This window comes from Engystomops pustulosus, chromosome 10 (assembly GCF_040894005.1).
Source record: "Engystomops pustulosus chromosome 10, aEngPut4.maternal, whole genome shotgun sequence".
NCBI classification, from domain to species: Eukaryota; Metazoa; Chordata; class Amphibia; order Anura; family Leptodactylidae; genus Engystomops; species Engystomops pustulosus.
In genome coordinates, this window is record NC_092420.1 from 88,549,023 (window position 1) to 88,569,811 (window position 20,789).

Sequence of the window (20,789 nt, forward strand, 5' to 3'; positions counted from 1 at the left end):
GAAGCATCAGCTGGATCATATAGATGTGAATTAAGCACATGGGGTGAGATAGAAACTTCCTCTCTAGATCCAGCAGTCACTCTCTGTCTCTAGTTGCAATCTTAATAATAATAATTATAATTCTTTATTTATATAGCGCACACAGATTACGCAGCTCTACACAGAGCTTGCCAAATGGGTTCCTGTCCCCAATTGGGCTCACAATCTAATCAACCTACCAGTATGTTTTGGAGTGTGGGAGGAAACCAGAAGACCCGGAGGACACCCACGCAAACATGGAGAGAACATAAACTCTTTGCAGATGAAACCAGTCCCCCGGCACTGCAAGTTTGTAATGCTAACCACTAAGCCACCATGCTGCCCACTCTTTAGTCTCACCCCCTCCCTCACCCCTGCACTGATTCTAGAGGTTTCGCTACATGTTTGTTAGAGAGAGAATGACAAGTCCCTCTGAGACTCTGTAACCAGGAAGCCAAAGCGTTCAGACCGTCACCGAGGCGCAAAACAATTCCTCAACAACTCCCCTGCCAGAGGGCGATCATACGACAAAAAGGAACAGTTTAAAGTAACATTGTGCGTTCTATGGGAACCAGTACAATAGAAGAACACAAGTCATAGACCTGCAGCAAAAACCAGAATAAGAAATGCACTAAACTAAGGGAACCGGCACATGTACATCTCTGCTACCCATGGTCAGGGGGTGACAGGGACTGCAAAAAACTTTGCATTTTGCATACAGATGACAACTGCTTTCAGATCCAATTTTCTGCAATTTTCTTTAGCATTTTCTATATACATAGATGTGCACAGTGAATATATGTTCATCACCAGACTATTACTTAATATCAGATACACAGGTACAACAGTGCGGATTCTGCATGAAAAGCCAGCGACGTGACACACAGGCATCACCAGGCCCTGCCAGGAGCTCATACCCATTCAATGCCAAGCAAAACCTCTTTAAAGTAACACTATATACACCAAAAACAAGTACTGTACTAAATATTCCAGTACTTTCATCCTCATTTCCTTGTATCCCCTTTTTATCTCAACATTACAATTAAGATTAAGAAAGATTAAGAAATATACAAAGAATTTCTTGGTGTGTGTGTCAGGAGCCAAGTCATATGTCATTTCTTCTATACAACATCATGTAAGACCAGGCCCAGGGTTTCAGTAGGCCCCTGGGTGACAGAGCCTCAGTGGGCCCCTTTGCAGTTAACTCATGTGGCAGCATTAAAAATTTTCTGTTCCTAAAGTCTCCTGTTCCCCAAAATATTCCCTAGTTTATCATCCCAAACAGCCCCCTCATTGTTATTTCTATATAAGCCCCCCTCGGCCCCTATGGACTTATTAGATACAGCCCCCCTCACCCCCAAAGATTCCTTATGTACCCCCAGCAGTTGCCCAGTGCTGGCTCCAGCCCTGTGTACAACAACTGGCTGGAGCAGCAACCTGTAAGACAACAAGCTGTAAAATAACTGGCTGGAGCAGAAGCCATTGAGACAACAAGCTGCAAAATAACTGGCTGGAGCAGCAACCTGTAAGACAACAAGCTGCAAAATAACTGGCTGGAGCAGAAGCCATTGAGACAACAAGCTGCAAGACAACTAGATGGAGCAACAGCATCTCTTCCCAGCCTAACTCATGACAGACAAAAAAATTGGTAATTATTTATGGGGATTTAAGATGAAGTAGATGACAGTAGAACAAATCCTATATATCCTAAGTCCGCTATATAAAAGGTTGTATGGAGAGAGGGAAAAGCTTTAATTTCTGAGGTGCTGTCAGATGAAGTAGAAATCCAAGTTTGCAAAAAAAAAAAAAAGCGCTATTTTATTGGACGGATGGACGATGAGTTTTGGGAAAGAACTGTTCCCTTTTCAGATCCAACAAATTACATTTATAGCTTCTGGATCCTCAACCCGGACCAATTTCCAAAATCTTTATAAACGAAAAAGTTGTCCTTACACAAAATAAAATATTTGAAATCCTCGGCACTCACCTCTGTAAATCCACAATCTCATTATTTAGTGTGTCCAGCTCTTTAATGGCAGAGAAATCGGACACTGGACTGGGGGCTGATGGGATCTGTGAAGTAATAGAAAGGTCAAAGACATGAAAAATAATGGGTCAGCCTAGAAAAGTTTCATCATTAAAAAAAAAAAAAAAAAAAAAAATTACATTTCTGAATTGTTACCAAAAAAAAAAAAAAGTTTTACACGATTTACAAAGAATTACAATAATAAAGTGCAGCTCTGAGGCTCCACCCCCTGGCAATGACCATTTTTGGGTGGGGCTTAACTGCCACCCCTCAGATAAGATTAACTAAAACAGGAGGAGGGGGCAGCAGGACTCACAGGCTCCCTCTACGTGTTGACAAGAGAGGAATGACTCCAACTGTTGGTTGTGAACATGGGACTCACAGGCTCCCTCTATGTGGGACAGGGAAATGGGACTCACAGGCTCCCTCTATGTGGGACAGGGAAATGGGACTCACAGGCTCCCTCTATGTGGGACAGGGAAATGGGACTCACAGGCTCCCTCTATGTGGGACAGGGAAATGGCACTCACAGGCTCCCTCTATGTGGGACAGGGAAATGGGACTCACAGGCTCCCTCTATGTGGGACAGGGAAATGGGACTCACAGGCTCCCTCTATGTGGGACAGGGAAATGGGACTCACAGGCTCCCTCTATGTGGGACAGGGAAATGGGACTCACAGGCTCCCTCTATGTGGGACAGGGAAATGGGACTCACAGGCTCCCTCTATGTGGGACAGGGAAATGGGACTCACAGGCTCCCTCTATGTGGGACAGGGAAATGGGACTCACAGGCTCCCTCTATGTGGGACAGGGAAATGGGACTCACAGGCTCCCTCTATGTGGGACAGGGAAATGGGACTCACAGGCTCCCTCTATGTGGGACAGGGAAATGGGACTCACAGGCTCCCTCTATGTGGGACAGGGAAATGGGACTCACAGGCTCCCTCCATGTGGGACAGGGAAATGGGACTCACAGGCTCCCTCTATGTGGGACAGGGAAATGGGACTCACAGGCTCCCTCTATGTGGGACAGGGAAATGGGACTCACAGGCTCCCTCCATGTGGGACATGGAAATGGGACTCACAGGCTCCCTCTAAGTGGGACAGGGAAATGGGACTCACAGGCTCCCTCTATGTGGGACAGGGAAATGGGATTCACAGGCTCCCTCTATGTGGGACAGGGAAATGGGACTCACAGGCTCCCTCTATGTGGGGCAGGGAAATGGGACTCACAGGCTCCCTCTATGCAGGACAGGGAAACAGGACTCTCAGGTTCTCTCTATGTGGGACAGGCAAATAGGACTCGCAGGTTTTCCCCACAAATGGGCCAGGAAATAGGACGTGCAGACTTTTTTATGTGTGGGTAAATCGATTGTAAAAAGAAATTTCCAAAATAAAAGTAAAAATAAGAGAAGAAATAACAGGAACAGAAACAGCAGAAATTCTTGGAAGCGAATTGTCACATGCAGCAGTAAAAACCATCATGCCAAAAAAGTCCCAGCCATAACACAGCAATAGCGGCCATGAAACAATGTCACCAGCTCATAAATGACAACCACCCCCATTATTAATGGTAATATAACCAATAACATGGCCGCTGCTATTGTGTAAGTGGGGGGGGGGGGGGCAAGGTCACTTTAAATTAACCAGTTGTTGCAATTCAGGTTCTTTTGGGCAATAACAAAAATCAAAGAAGAGTGTAGTAAAAAAGTCTAACCTTGCAGAGCCAGAACAGGACAGACGAGAGTTAGGAAGATTAGAGGAAGGCGGAAAGCAGACGGAAATAAAAGAGTCCAGCAAACTAGAACAGAGCAAAAGAAAGCAAAACCAGGAGAGTCCATTAGAGCAGGCGGAGAACTGGCATCCTCAGCCCATGCCGTGCCATTAGGTTAGGAACTCAAGTGCTTAGGGGTGAATGGGTTGTCCTGCAGTGACAATCAATGGTCTATCCTAAGGGACAGGATCCCCAAAGAAGACCGAGGAATGACGTGCCTTATGGGTAAGCAATTAAAGGGATCCTGTCACCAGATTTAACCCCATTATACTACCCCCCACCCCAGGTCGGGGGTGAAACGACCTTTCTAGAATTCCCTCTTGTATGTGAGATCTCACCCATTTATCTCCTCCAAAGCTATATTATATTTGCCCGAGTTGAGTCAAGTTTAGAAGCTGCAGTGTCACTACAGATGCCACTATGTTTAGTTCTACAGCACCTAGAAACATGGAGGCCTATTACAAAATAATAATCTCTTCTTTCAGAGGACATAAGGCTCGTGGTTCTGTGTTCTACGGACCTGGCAGGAAAAAACCCCCCAGAAAACAGGGAATTAAATATTCTCTGCAGCTCACATTTCCAACTATGTCTGTAGCTGCCTGTATCTCCTGTTCTGTAGATCACCATACAACAAGCCCCATGCGATCTGACAGATGAGATTCTTATCTTTAACATGACACCAATAATTTGTAGGTGCAATAGAACTGAACACAGGGGCTTATTAAGTGACCTCCCCCTGTAGCCTCTAAACTTGACTTCTCTCTGCACATGACTTTGGAGAAGGTATCCTATAGGTAAACAGGAAAGATTTTGCACAAGAGAGTGATTCTACACAGTACTTTCCATACCCGACCTTAGGGGGCTGCAATTTTTTTTTAAATGACACCCCAAATAAACCCCACACAGCGCTCTGAGACACAATTCAGCACGTGCCGTCTGGTCGCCTGTACTAGGAGCTGTCCAAAAATGCAATGTAGCATTTACATTTTTGTAACATAATATAAATATTTATACATTTTATACACAAGTATCTACTAGTTGTGTGTTACACAGTATCAGACTCCTGTTAATGCACACAAGTGCGGCCAGTTATCCCACGCATCTCATACACTTACACAGACTGGTCCCGAGACATAGGAACACGGTACATTCCCCATCGGGTAAGGACCCGGCCTCTAATACAAGTCAAAGCATAAAAAAGGAAGAATTTTGAAATTTTTTCCCCCACCCTGGAACTGATAATACACCCAATTTATTCATGGGATATTGGGTTGTAATAACTTGAAGTGAAGTCTTAAAGGGACCCCCTGTGATTAGGATATAGTCCCACTAATCACCACCAGTCTATTATCCAGGGCAATGTCAGGGTTACAATGATGACCTTCTACATTCTGGAAGGTTCTGGATTACATAGGAAGATAGTTTTAATAAATAAATGATCAGTAAGGAGTCAAGTGGGTGGGGAAAGAGTCAGGCAGGGATGTCTCTTCTTGGCTTAATTTAGTCCCATAGTCCACATACATCATTACATGTCCCCCATGTAGTTGCTGAAGGTAGTTAGGATGATGTACATGACCTATAAGACAAGAGAGATGAAGCCAGTGTGTCTGCTCTCCGCCCCCTTGACTCCTTAGCTCTTAGTTCTTTTTCCATGTAATTTTGCCATAATACACAAGGGCATCGTTGTGATCCGGTCACTGTCCTGCAGGTTGGTGACAGCCTGTGGGCCTAAATACTTACCGTATCTTTCGGACTACAAGGCGCACCGGATTATAAGGCGCCCCATCAATAAATACATGCTAAAATGTCTACGTTCATATATAAGGCCCACCTGATTATAAGGATGAATGACCAGCAGGTGGCAGACCTGTGCACAGTTCAAGGCAGCTGTTGTCAGTAAGTACGGTTCATATATAAGGCGCACTGGACTATAAGGCGCACCATTGATTTCTGAGAAAATCAAAGGATTTTTTGTGCGCCTTATAGTCCGAAAAATACGGTATAAAAGTTTCCCTTTATGACAGGGTCAGCAATATAACAGCACGGCTACGAGTGGTGACGTTACGCAGGAGCGGCTGGTAGTGAGGGAACCTACCTTAGGAGTGGAGGACCTTTCGGATGGAGGCATCATTTCTGGGGTGAGGGATTGAGGGGGGTCAATGCCTTTGACAAGCTTCTGATTGATGAGATGAAACGACAGCGCAAACTGCTCTTTAGAAAGTTTCCCGCAATCCTTGGTGTCACACAATGACCTGCACACGCCCAAAAATATACAAGTCTTGCATGAAAATTTTACAAAGACACCCGATTTTGCCCAAAAGATTAAAATCAGACTTTTGGATCTTACACAACCATGAACCGGCAAAGTAGTTAGAAGTTTGACCTTTTCACGGTTTGATACCTTTTGGTATTTTGCATTCTATTAAAACTTTAAAAAAGTCACATTTTCATAGATTTTTTTTTATACACATACAATACACTGCATTATTCCGGTCTGTATTATTAGCTGTCAGCACTTTACTAACATGTCACCTATTTAACTCTTCTTAAGAGAAAAAAATATGTAGGACATCATAAGGCAACATATGGGATGATGGGGGGTAACAAAAAGAGCCACAAAACATTGTTAGAGGGGTTGTCCAGTAACAAGTTATCCTATATCCACAGAATAGGTGATAACTTGCTGGTCAGTGGAGGTCACAGTTATAGGGCCCCCCTATAAGAACGGGGGTCCGCTGTACCCCAAATACAGCAAACAGTTGCTATGGTGGTGACGGAAATAGACAGTGAATGGAGTGGCCGCACATGTGACCGGCCGCTTCATTGACTGTTACAATGGGGGTCCTCATGATCCATGCACTGAGACCACCACCATTCAGTAAATTAGACCCTATCCTAGGGCTAAGTTGATCTGACTGGACAACAGCTTTAATCTCCTTGGATGTTATGGTCCACATTGACTGTGGCATCAGAGGTGTTAAATAGACAGCAGAATTTATGGATGCCCCCCCGCTATACCTTTATGTTATTGTTACTACAAATCTCATGATACAGATGATACATTTAGGGACTTTATTCTGCTTGCTGTCACTGAAAGGAAACCACTAAGTACAGACCTATATACCTGCATCTGTTGGACATGATACTGCACTGGGCACTCACCAGATATGGGCCAGCAGGGCTGGAGGTAATCCCGTTTTCAGGAAGATCTCTTTAACTTCCAGTCCTGACACCAGGCCATCTTGGTCGCTATCAAGTTTTACAAAAATCTCATCGTATTTTGTTTTCTCTGCATGTGATACAACCCACTGGAAGAGAAATTGGGAGGAGTGGGAAAGACTCAGTATAGTCATTTTATCCCAAGACATACAAATCTTCAGTCACAATTTCACATAACCAAATTGAAAGACCCAAAAGTTAAGGTTATGCTAAAGGTAATGTCCTTGGAGAGCTGTGTAATCCTATTCTTGTGTATTTTAGTAGCAGCAGGACTGTGAAAAGTGGACTCCACAGCTTAGCAAGGGCCATGGGCAGGTCTTTCAGCCTGAAGAGCTTTCTGCTCTGTGCATTAGAGGGAACCTGTCACCAGGGCCCTCATTTTCACTTAAGACAGGTTGCAAAAGCCCATTACAGCTGGCTTGCACATCTGTCCTTCTGCTTTCTCTAAGCATTTGCATTACAATATAATAGTATGTTATAACTTACCTTGCACCCTGACAGAGTCCTCTGTGTAGTCCTAGGGGTTGGGTTTTGGCTGGATGTATTTAAAAAAAAAAACAACATGTGACTTATCTGTGCTGCAGACTCCTCAGCTCTCAGCCACCACCTTTGTACTCCTGTACAGTTGCTCTCTCCCCAATTGATGTCTGTGAAGGAGCAGGAGAGAGGAGCTGTACAGGAGCACAAAGGTGGCCAAGAGCTGAGGAGTCTGCAGCACAGACAAGTCGCATGTTTTTTTTTAAATGCATCCAAACCAAAACCCAACCCCTGGTACTACACAGAGGATTCTGTCAGGGTGCAAGGTAAGTTATAACACACAATTATATTGTAATGCAAATGCTTAGAAAAGGCAGAAAGACATATGTGCAATACAGGTGTGATGGGGTTCTGCAACCTGTCTTTAGTGAAAATGAGGTCCCTGGTGACAGGTTCCTTTTAAAATGAGTGACTGCTGCGGTATTCATTTTGCAGTCTGCTACAGCTTTTACTTTGATCAGAGGGCAGGATAGAACAGAAAGCTCTTCAGGCTGGGGGACTTCTCAAACACTTGCAGAGCTGCAGACCTGGATTAAACCTTGTCAAATCTCACACACAGCTATGATTACACATCTCTCCAGACACACTGTCTGCAACTTTGCAATATCAAAAACTGCTGACAGGTTTCCCTTTAATATTAATAGTTCGAGTTAATAAGTCATTCAACTCGATAGAAACCGCGTTCCATCTGGAGATATTTAGCTGTGTCATCTGGATCACAGTTCCACATATGGACCAGGTTCTCTGGACTGAAAGCACCCATGTGAAGCTAGCCTTAGGGTGATTTATGTGCCCTCACATTCTTACCTGTGTCACAGGAGCTTTCGTGGGCAGAATTCCCACAGGTGGCAATGAGTGTCGTGGCTCTTTAGATGGTGGCATTGGCAGAGGAGGGATAATTGGCAATGATGATGGAGCTCCGGATGTTTTCCTTTTGGATGGTGGCACCAGGGCAGGAGGTAATCCCATAGGAACGGGTTCTTTCTCCAATGCGGAGTACACCAGGTACATTGCCTGGAAGGTAAAATACACGTTATATGGCTTGTACGGAGGTTGAATAACGCAGTTGCTTTCTTCCAACAGCGCCCCACCTGACCATGGTTTATGCCGGTATTGCAACTCAGATGCATAGAAATGAATGGAGCAGAGTTGCAATACCGGCACAAACCATGGTCAGATGGGGCGCCATTTTTGGAAGAAAGCAGCCATTTTTTTTAACCCTGTTAAGTCAAGACACGTTACCCAGGTGAAGAAGGCTTAATACAGTCACTACCGACTATGGAACAGATGCCAATTAGGAACCGGAAGAGGCCCAGCCACTGGAATGGGGAGTCGGATCCAAGAAGAAAATGGTCGACTTCTCCCCAATGACAATTGTTAACCTAATTAACCTAATCTATTTAATTAACTAATCAATTTGGCGAATCTGTCTCTGGGGACACAAATACTATAAAGGAATCTATGGAGATCTATGGATCACCCATCATACAGGAGATCTCCTTGTCTGATGGACGCTACCACACGGGTTCTCCACAGGAGGGGCACATACATCTATTACAGTTATAATAAGAAGACATCAGATTACTCACAACAGCAAACTCGTCCCGATCCAGCAATCCATCGTGATCAATGTCACTTAATTCCCAGACCTTGAGAGGAACAAGAAAGAAGAAAAAAAAAAAGTTACATAAAAAAATAACCATAAAAACTAAATGCAGAAAAATTGCAAAAGCTTTTAATTAAGATTAAAACCGCACTGACCCGCCCCAGGACCTCCACGGGCAGCCGCGAGTTGAGCAGCACCGGCTTCACCTTGTCCCCGGACAGGAATCCATTCACCGGGCTCAGACTGTCGAAAATGGCGTCATACTTGGCCTTCTCCTCCGGCTGCCAGGTAAAGCACAAGGTTATTGATGAACGTCTCCGTGCCCTATGTCGCCATTGGCATGAGGGCAGGTATGACTCTGCACCATGAAAAGGGATCTCAAATATTACAAATTCCCTGCTGAACTGAATCTTATTTTAAGAAAATCTACCATCAGAATCCATCATGATAAACCAGGGACATTAGTCATAGATCCAGGCACCGGGACTGTGGTAATCTTCTTATATTTGTATATTTATGTATAAATCATGCTAATGAGACTGAAGGGCTCTGCGGGTGTTACAAGAGCATTCCCCTTGATGCAGCTTCACAGGCTGTTACACTGAGCAGGAGAACTCCCTCCTCCCAATGTTTAAAGCAAGAGGAGAAGCAGTATAACACACTGTGAAACTGCAGTATGGAGGGGCTCTGGTAACACCACTCATTAGTGCAATTCTAAAAGTTGATTTTAGAGGAAGAGAGGCCATGGATAACAAATATAAGAAGATACCACAATCACGCTGCCTTGTGTATCATGCTGGACATTGATGGCAGATTTCCTACCTACTAAGGTAGATCCGGTGACAGATTCCTTTAATGTATTCTAGTCTAATCCCTTTTTTGGTTAAAACTTGTTGTGCCCCAGATAATCAGAAAATCTAAGATATATGCAAATTTTCTTAAGAGCCTACTGGGGCATGGAGTAGCTGCTTGGTGGATCCGGAGCTATGTCTTCTCCATGCCCCAGTTGCCCCTTTCGATCAGTCACACCCTCCTGTCACACCCTTGTCTGGGATCCCGGAGTACTGTGCATAGCCAGTAGCTCCAGGTTTTTTAGATGAAGCCGTGCAGCCAGCGTAGCCGGAGCTAATGCGCATGCGCAGCACTCTGGGATCTCACCTATGGTGGACTGAATACTACTCTACTCCATCTGCACACAGTTTCACAGCAATCAGTAGCTTTCCCTGGAGTTCGTACCATATAGACCGGCACCCTATACACTGCTGTAAACAAGACCCGTCATGTAGATTTAATACCCTTAACCACTTACAGGTCCAGATTTAAGGTCCAAATTTGACCTCTATATAATGTGGATTTGGCTATCAAAAAAAAAAACCCATTACATGTGAGTCCGATGAGGTACATTGAATTCACATCAGCAGATCCTGTGTCGGCAACGGCTTTCACACTGCGAGAAGTGAAGCCAGGACAATATCTTTATTGTGCACCTACAGTGCTTGCTCAGTGAAGCCGGGATGTACTACGTCGGCTTCAATAGCCACAGGCAAGTATAAAGGTTTGGTTTTCTTAATGCAACCATAAAGGACACTAAATTGCACGGACTAGTGGGAGGTTTAGTGCCCCAAATCACCCTGAAAGGTTCCCTTGGTTATAAAAAGAGATAAGTTGACCATCTAGTGCTGTCAGGGGCAGGTCCTAGCACTCTAAGAGACTATGCAGTCATGGACAAGCCTATCCAGAGACTGCATAGTGAATGTTGGGACCCCCAACAATTATAAGTTGGGGTCCCAAAACCACCTGAATGGTTTACAAGACTCTCAGCGGGTCATCTAGTAACATGGTGTAGTAAAGAAACATTTCACCTGTGATGTGTTTATATACAATGTGACACAGTACGGAATATATCATGTGATACTGTGTAACAGAACCAACCTTTACAGCCCACGGCGAGTCCACAGGGACCAAGGGAGGACTGGCCATCTCATGCTGTATAAAAGAAGACAAAAGAGAGATGTAACTAATACAGGACACAACAAGTGGTTAGCTTGTTACTACTGTGGTGCGATCGTCGGCAGGACGCGGTAGTCAGACCTCCACCCGCCATATTGTTTTACCATTCTCATTGATTCTACAGCTCCATTCAATACTATGGGAGATGTTCATGTGCATGGACCCCTATCCATGAATGTGCTTTTCATACATCTATTTGGACGCTGTATAAGACTCAAAGTAGGTCCTGTTCTAGCAGTTCTTTTGGATCAGGCTCAGTTGGACCCCCGCAGGCAGACTTGTGCCCTATCCAGTACATAGGGGATAGCAATAAAACTTCCTACAAACCTTTCACCAATTCTCAGAGATCTCCATGTCCCGCTTTATACTGATGACCTAGACACCGTGTAGGTCATCAGTATCAGAACACCCAGCACCCATTCTGAAAAAGAGAACCAGGTAGCGGAAACAGCTCTGTCTTCTTTGTTGTGGCTGAGCCGGGTCACTGCAGCTCAGTTGTCATTCTAGTGAATGGAAACCGGGCTGCAGTGACCTGGAACATCCCTTTAATTATTAAAGGTGCTATTCAATGGATATCTGCAATATAAAATCAGAATAAGTATCAGATTCTTACAAATCTCGGCGGGGGCACCACCTTCTTCAGGCTGCTGGGCGACACCTCCATCCCATTCTGGGCGCAAGCAACAAGCTGCAAGGCTGCAAAAAATTCCTGGAGATGAAAAGTAAACTATATGACGGCAGGACAAGGCGGCGAGCAAATATTTATCACGTGGAGACGGCGGTGTGTATGTATATAGGTGTGGGGTGTAAGTGCAGTCACATGTACCCAATGTTCTAGAGGGAGATATGCAAACAATACATTGCAAGGAGGAATGAATCACGAGGCGCGAGCGCACACAGGGGGGGAAATACACGGATCCCTGTCTCCCAGGATGAGATTCTGCTGGTCATTCCAGACATGGTCAGTGTAGATCAGATGGATGACCCAATAATCACCAGCGCACGGTATTGGGACCTAGTTATAGCATTGTATTAATCACAGCAACTTAACAATTCTGAACTTTATGCACATGATTTTTTTAAGTGCTCCGGGATTGCAGCTGTACCTCCATGTGCACTGGTTTCCTCCACCCCTGCAACACCACACAGCTTATTTGCAAGAAGTTAAAATTAATTTAGATAAAAGTTTTTATCTAAAATAACCACTATGCTAGGAATCAGAATAAGTAACTTCTCATAGAAGTTGATAATGTTGGTGTGAATTGTGCAACTCCTGTGAATTACTTTTAAAGGGGGTCTGTCTGCAGGTTTGACCGCACAGAGCTGCTGACAGTGTTGGGTATTGTGTAAACATATCTTTCTGTGTGTAGCAGCAGGACTGTGAGATATATATTCATATACCAGGATTGTAGCTGGACTTGTAGTACTGGGGTGTGAAACCTCTCTCTCAGAGAAAAAGGAAGGGGCTGGAGAATAAATTTTCTGGTATAAGTTACGGCAGAAGGAAATGGATTGGGAATATCGATTGGATTGAAAGCAAAGATCAGAGAACAAAGGGTGAGGGCTCTCCTCTTCCCCAGTGCTCCAGGTCCAGCTACAATCCTGAAATATAAATCAATATTTCAACTATTACCAAAACACACAAAGGTACAATTAAACATGTATCTAGGAACAATAGTTAACACTGTCTGCAGAGGGCTAAGAGCACAGCAGTGAGAGTGCACTTGCAGAAGCTACAATCCTGGAATATAAATCCATATATTACAGTCCTGCAACTACAAGCAAGACACACATGCACAATTACACATCTCTCAAGGGACAATACCCAACACTGTCTACAGAGAGATAAGAGCACAACAGTGTGAGGACATGCCCCCAGTGCTCTTGGAGAAGTTACAAATCATGGAATATTAATACATATTTCACAGTCCTGCTGCTACTAACACCACAACCAATATCAAAAAGGCACAATAACACAGCTCTCCAGGGACAATACTCAACGCTTTATTGCAGTTTACAGCAAAAAACACAGATTCCCTTTAACTTATAACCTTCTTAATTTGTTTAAAAACTATCCAGTTTATATGATGTTTAAACAAGCGTAAGATCATAACTAGATTACATATGGAAGTCCCTACATCACATACATTTATATTTCCTTCCTTACTACATTAATTTCATGTGTCACAACAGATGAACCTCAAGGACGAGTTGGAAATGTGTTGCCGGTTGTGACTTTACTGCAACAAATCTGTCAAATGTGACTTTACCCCTACAGGTAGAAAGAAGGCTTAGAGAAGGGGAGTGGTGACAAAGGCTCTAGGAGCCCCTAAGACATCAGTATGGAGCGGACATTACCTGCTTGTTTAGATATCCTTTGCTTTCTGTATCCGCCAAATCCCAAATCTGTGCAGAGAGAAAAGGCGCGGAGGTCAGCACCAGAACAATGACTCACAGGAAGACGGATACAAAATCACACGAATTTCCTTCTAGTTCACATGAAATCGGCTTCATCAGCGCTAACGTCACGATAGTAAACACCGGAGATGTAGAAGCGACCCGAGCCCAAGCCGCCGGCACACAGGGAGACGGCACTGCTCCGCAACAACTGGAGAACTTCTAGGGGGTCACTGGACCCGTTACATCCAATGAGTGGACATCACTTCCGTTTTCCAGGGAATTTCAATTCCTGTGTTGTTGGTCCGAGGAGGTCACTCAATGGATGAAGCGGGTCCTGTGACATCCTGGCTAGGCAGGAAGTAGTAGAGGTCATGTGACTGCTAATCCCAACAATGACCTTAAAGGGGGTTTTCAAGAATCTGGGAAATTCCTAAAGGAGGGGGGAGGGTGAGTAAAATATACTTTATTGTTGGGCCTGCACCCTTTAAGAAGTTCCCAGAGACCACAGGACCCGGCCTCCTCCGACCAGGAAAAAACAAAGGAAGTGAAGTCGACCGAAAAACTTCACCTCCCTGGTGGTGAAGTTTGACGAGGCCACATATTGGCTGAATGGGACTGAAAACTGGATGTAACTAAGCGAAACAAGAATTGGGACCCGGCAAGTTTGCTTCCCCCCTCCCCACGGCACTCTGGCCCCCTAGTGGTTATCAAGATTCCTTGAAATCCCCTCTAATGGTCACAGAAGTGAAATATTATTATTATTAATTCCTTTATCTATATAGCGCACACAGATTACGCAGCGCTGCACACAGTTTGCCAAATCAATCCCTGTCCCCAATGGGGCTCCCAATCTAATCACCTACCAGTATGTTTTGGAGTGTGGGAGGAACCCCGAGGACCCGGAGGAAACCCACGCAAACACAGAGAGAACAAACAAACTCTTTGCAGATGTTGACCCCAGTGCTGCAAGGCTGTAATTCTAACCACTAAGCCGCTGTGCCACCCCAAAGTGAAGTCAATTTTAACCTCGTTTTGACACGTCTGTAACCTCAAAATGTCAACAGAGTGACAGTACACTGGATCGGGGTGGCAGAGAGAGGCAAATAAGGGTTTGTTTTACGGCCCCCTTGGCCCAATCCCACTGATCGACTATAGCTTTCTGTGACCACACTTCCACATCCATGCACCATGTGACCCTTGTGCCACTCAGCCCCAATCACGTAATAGGATGGAAACTGCAATACCAAGCACAGCCAGTAGACTACATATGGCGCTGTGCTGGTCCCAAAATTAAAGGGGTTGTCCGAGTTTAAAAAAAAAAATATATGTGGCCGGGAGCGGGGTTACTAAAACAATAAAGATGTACTTACCTCCCGGTGCCCTCCCGTATCCAGCGCTGCTGTCGCTCCGGTCCGGGGGCCATGTAAACAAACATGGCCGCCGGAGCAGCGCTGGATTCAGCTTCCGGCCGGATGCGACAACCTTCCGGTCCCCATACACAATGCAGTGTATAGGGACGGATAGGCGTACCCGGCCACGGCCGGCCGGAAGCTGAGTCCAGCGCTGCTCCGGCGGCCATGTTTGTTTACATGGCCCCCGGACCGGAGCGACAGCAGCGCTGGATACGGGAGGGCACCGGGAGGTAAGTACATCTTTATTGTTTTAGTAACCCCGCTCCCGGCCACATATATTTTTTTTTTTAAACTCGGACAACCCCTTTAAGCTCACCTGACTGCTGCAATTTCTCCATTACTAGGCTCCTTTAACTTCTCATTTTTGTGGTCATGGTGGTTTATATTTCTCTCTTTATTCTATATTTTTAATTATATATATATATATATATTTTTTTTTTTTATTTTTTTTTTATTATACGTTTACAAATTTTTTATTTTAGATATTGGAAAATCTTTTATTTTATTAATCTCCATATATTTTTATTTCATATAATTTTTCCCTTCGAAGAGAAGTATAAAAACCCAATTTTTTACACTTTAATTTTAGAGTTTCCCTCTGTAGCTGGAGCCCAGTTACAAGAGGAGACCCCCCCCCCCCTATGGGTACAGCTCAGAGTACACTGACACAGCTATCACTTACCTTCCCCAGCACCACATCCGGTAATCCCGACTTCTTCAGAAAAAGAGCAGCATCTCCAGCCAGGACTTTTCCAGAGTTTTGGGACACCTGCAAAAGACACAGGGAGGAAGAGGTTAAATACACTCAGCCTTCCAGAACCTTCCATCATATGGGCTGTGCAGAACAATCCAACTGTGTAGCAAGTTGGATGCTCTGATATCATCATCTACAAGAAATAGCCGTGCAATTCCTGCAAAAATAACTAATGCAATTCACGGCTCGTGAATACAAATAGCCTCAAGAGTCACACGGCTCTGACTGTAAGGTCTGACTTCATCAATACCTGAGTGCAAGTACTCTACTCTGAGGGACTGCTGTAGTATACAACCAGATGTCTACTTCAGCTTTTACTCAGAGTGTAGGGGCTGCAGAGCAGTTCAATGCAGAGAGAAAAAAAGCACAGCATTACTCTCACAGCAGTGCACTTGGAGAAGCTACAATCCTGGAATATAAATCCATATTTCACAGTCCTGCTGTCACTAACACACATAGGTATGATTGCACAAACCTTCAGCATCAATACCCAACAGTGTCTGCTGAAAACGCAGAGCACAGCAGTGTGAGGACACTCTTCCACTACAGTGTGAGATGCTGCAACCCTGAAATATAAATCTATATTGCACAGTTCTGCTGCTACTAATAAAATACACAAAGGCCTGCAGGGACAATAGCTAACACTGTCTGCAGAGAGCACAGCAGTGTCAGGACATGCTCATAGACAACTTGGAGAAGCTACAATCCTGGAATTTAAATCTATATTTTACAGCCCTGCTTCTACTAATAACATACACAAAGATCTGCAGGGACAATAGCTAACACTGTCTGCAAAGAGCACAGCAGTGTCAGGACATGCCCACAGACAACTTGGAGAAGCTACAACCTTGGAATATAAATCTATATTTCACAGTCCTGCTTCTACTAATAACATACACAAAGGTCTGATTACACATCTCTGCAGGGCAAATATCTAACACGGTCTGCTGCAAACACAAAGCACAGCAGGGAGAGGCTGAAACCCTGAAATATAAATCTATATTGCACAGTTCTGCTGCTACTAATAACATACACAAAGGTCTCCAAGGACAATACCTAACACTTTCTGCAGGGAGCACAGCAGTGTCAGGACATGCCCGTAGACAACTTGGAGAAGCTACAATCCTGGAATCTATATTTTACAGTCCTGCTTCTACTAATAACATACTCAAAGGTCTGATGACACATCTCTCCAGGGACAATATCTAACAACGGCTGCAGCTTTATACAGCAAAAATGGCTGAGAAAAGGACAGATATTACCAGATTTGGGAACCTAAAACCCCGGAGGATAAGGCCATGCTGGGGATTTAGGCACCCGAATATCCGGAGAGGACACCTCCACATGGAAAGTTACCTGGATGAAGTATTTCTCGTACACTGCATTGTTACTCGGGACCTGGAAGAGAATCCGAATGAAAAAGTGATGAGCAAATTAAACACAAAAAAACCCAAAAAACATAAATACAAATTAATAAAAAATGTCAAAAATTAAATATATTGTTTAACAGTGTCATGTTCTCCTAATGGCCGGGGGTCCCGGTAGTCGGACCTCCAGCAATGGGACATTTATTCTCTGTCCTGTGGATAAGGATCAGACATCTGATGGAAAACCCCTTTAAGAAAGGAACAGTTTCAGACAAAATATTTCTATGCAAAAACCACAAGAAAATTTCTTCTTTTCCAATGCTTTTGGGTTTTTCCAAAAAATTTTGACAAACAAGTCCTAATCCCGCCCGGGTTTGAGATGAAACTTTATAACCACTAAAATTTTTTAGAATTTAAACATTAAAATTTATAGGACCTGGTCTAGAAGCCGGACCGGTAGCAGGGATCCAGAGGGCAGTTCGTATCCGTTACATCCAGAAAGTTCTTACTACAGGAACCAGGGGCCCAGTGGAATCATCTGTCCCCAGATTTCCTGTAACAGCCATAGGAAAAGCCGTGCCACCAGGAAACCCGGGCAGGAAAGATGGAGGGGATACAAAGCCGAGTGTTCTGCTGACTCAGGACGTGTTATACAGCACGGCGCTGCTCACATCTGCTCTATATCTTCCATTATAAGCGGAAACAGTGATACAGATGTGGATCCACTGCAGTATACACTAGACTACACAACAGACTACACAACCAAAGAGGGGAAAGAAGTAATGGATACACAAAACTATATCTCCTCCTGCTCTATAACATGCTGCCTGCAGATAGGACACTATGTACAATCTGCTCAGCTCCTCCTGCTCTATAAAATGCTGCCTGCAGATAGGACACTATGTACAATCGGTTCAGCTCCTCCTGCTCTATAACATGCTGCCTGCAGCTAGGACACTATGTACAATCTGCTCAGCTCCTCCTGCTCTATAACGTGCTGTCTGCAGATAGGGCACTATGTACAATCTGCTTCGCTCCTCCTGCTCTATAACATGCAGCCTGCAGATAGGACACTATGTACAATCTGCTCAGCTCCTCCTGCTCTATAACGTGCTGTCTGCAGATAGGACACTATGTACAATCTGCTCAGCTCCTCCTGCTCTATAACATGCTGCCTGCAGATAGGACACTATGTACAATCTGCTCAGCTCCTCCTGCTCTATAACATACTGTCTGCAGATCGGACACTATGTACAATCGGTTCAGCTCCTCCTGCTCTATAACATACTGTCTGCAGATCGGACACTATGTACAATCGGTTCAGCTCCTCCTGCTCTATAACATGCTGCCTGCAGATAGGACACTATGTACAATCTGCTCAGCTCCTCCTGCTCTATAACATACTGTCTGCAGATCGGACACTATGTACAATCGGTTCAGCTCCTCCTGCTCTATAACATGCTGCCTGCAGATTGCATTGCATTAGGCAGCTCCCACTTGTTTGCTGTGTAACTTTCTGACATCACACACAGATGTGAGAAGAGACGACTTTCAGTTTTTGTAGCTGCCAGTTCTGGGAAGTAACACACCCCAAAAAGTGGGCGTCATACGAGAAAAATGGGACACAGACAACAAGCAGAAGCTGCAGAGTTACACAACCTCCGGCCCATCAGATCCTGACGTTCCATCAACTTCCATTATGTATGGGGACGGACAGAGGGACGTGATGTCAGCAGATAAGAAGCAGACGCTTATCTCGCTCTTACTGACTACTGTATACTAGGGGACTGTTCAGACTGCCGCTTTCCCCTCAGGCTCCCCTATACACATGCCGCCTGTGATCAGCCAAAACAATAGACCCTCAATACCAAATCCAGGTTAACCTCTTGGGCCCTAGAACCCAAACTCTTCCTGTTCCCAACATTAAAGGGATTGTTCACTTTCAGCAATTAAATGTTATTGTTTGCATGATGAGAAGTTATACAATATTCCAATGTAAGTTCTGCATCAATTCCTTTCTGGATCTCTGCTTGCTGTCATTCTATAGGAAGCTTCATTGTTTACTTCCTGTGGTTCTAAATCTGTCTCAGGTCATGTGATGACACACAGGTGCACGGCTCGTTATATCCCTGGTCATGTGATGTCACACACCTCGTTATATCCCTGGTCATGTGATGTCACACAGGTGTACGACTCGTTATATCCCTGGTCAGGTGATGTCACACAGGTGCATGGTTCGTTATATCCCTGGTCATGTGATGTCACACACCTCGTTATCTCCCTGGTCATGTGATGTCACACAGGTGCATGTCTCGTTATATCCCTGGTCATGTGATGTCACACAGGTGCATGGTTCGTTATATCCTGGGTCATGTGATGTCACACAGGTCCATGGCTCGTTATATATCCCTGGTCATGTTATGTCACACAGGTGCACGGCTCATTAGATCCCTGGTCATGTGATGTCACACAGGTGCACGGCTCATTATATCCCTGGTCATGTGATGTCACACAGGTGCACGGCTCATTATATCCCTGGTCATGTGATGTCACACAGGTGCACGGCTGGTTATATTCCTGATCATGTGATATCACACAGGCGCATGGCTCATTATATCCCTGGCCATGTGATGTCACACAGGTGCACGGCTCGTTATATACCACATCTCCGTGCTATAACGAGCCGTGCATCTTTGTGACATCACATGACAGATTTCTATCCACAGGAAGTTTCCTATTAAATGACAGCAAGCAGAGATCTAAAAAACAATGAGGAATTGATACAGAAAGTATATTGGAAAATTGTACAACTTTTAATTATACAAACAAGATAAAATTATTTGCTGAAAGTGGACGATCCCTTAGGACAGTGATGGCAAACCTTTTAGAGGCCGAGTGCCCAAACTACAACAAAGACCCGCTTATTTATCGCAGAGTGCCAACACAAATTTAATTTGTGATTTATACTCCCTTCTCTGTCACAGATTTCATTGATACCAGCACCTGAGGACACCAATACAGCAGAAAATAGTCCCAGGTAGAACTGTCACTTTAATATAGCTCTGTGCACAGCAAGTCCTGGGCTGTCTGGGGCTGCAGGAAGATACCTGGAGTCCTGTCTGGTGATGTCCTGAGTGCCCACAGAAAGGACTCCGAGTGCCGCCTCTGGCACCAGTGCCATAGGTTAGCCATCACTGCACTAGGAAAACTATGCTGCTAATATCATAGCTGTAGCTTTCTGATAAAAATAACAAAATCCTGGACATCCCCTTTAAGTCACATGGTCGAGTTATTCCACACAAGGGTTACTGTAAAAGCAGAACAATACAATGTTTCACTCTTGTGATCGTGTTCTAAGCACTAATATAATAATCCACCACATGAGGAAGAAGAAGATGATTTACAGGTACACAGCTAGGAAAGTAACAAGGGGACATATAACACCCAGAATCCTAAGAGCCGTTCTGTAATGTCTGTACAAAAGGAAGAGACACCAGAACAGAAAGTTTATTTTTTATCTAAAGAATTTTCCTTAAATAAATGATTTATCTCTGATCCGGACCCATCATTACATCACTACTGACAATAGATGATCTCACCAAAAAATTGAAAAACACAACATCTAAAGTATATTACGTATAATACAAAACAATCTTTATTGAGAAA

General features: G+C 44.4%; 1 protein-coding gene across 2 annotated transcripts in view; it reads right to left on the minus strand.

The window, feature by feature from the left end:
• Positions 1–20,789, minus strand: part of EPS15 (epidermal growth factor receptor pathway substrate 15) — a 65,016-nt gene that overhangs the window by 27,361 nt on the left and 16,866 nt on the right. The window contains exons 2-13 of one of the 2 annotated variants that reach the window (XM_072127238.1): positions 17,113–17,154; positions 15,685–15,771; positions 13,549–13,596; positions 11,804–11,899; positions 11,113–11,166; positions 9,336–9,461; positions 9,164–9,223; positions 8,382–8,588; positions 6,981–7,126; positions 5,914–6,070; positions 4,934–4,993; positions 2,006–2,091 (exon numbers count right to left, since the gene is read on the minus strand). In XM_072127238.1, coding sequence (XP_071983339.1) covers positions 2,006–2,091; positions 4,934–4,993; positions 5,914–6,070; positions 6,981–7,126; positions 8,382–8,588; positions 9,164–9,223; positions 9,336–9,461; positions 11,113–11,166; positions 11,804–11,899; positions 13,549–13,596; positions 15,685–15,771; positions 17,113–17,154 — 1,169 coding nt within the window. The remainder of the gene's footprint in view (positions 1–2,005; positions 2,092–4,933; positions 4,994–5,913; positions 6,071–6,980; positions 7,127–8,381; positions 8,589–9,163; positions 9,224–9,335; positions 9,462–11,112; positions 11,167–11,803; positions 11,900–13,548; positions 13,597–15,684; positions 15,772–17,112; positions 17,155–20,789) is intronic. The other variant, XM_072127239.1, reaches the window with a different exon arrangement.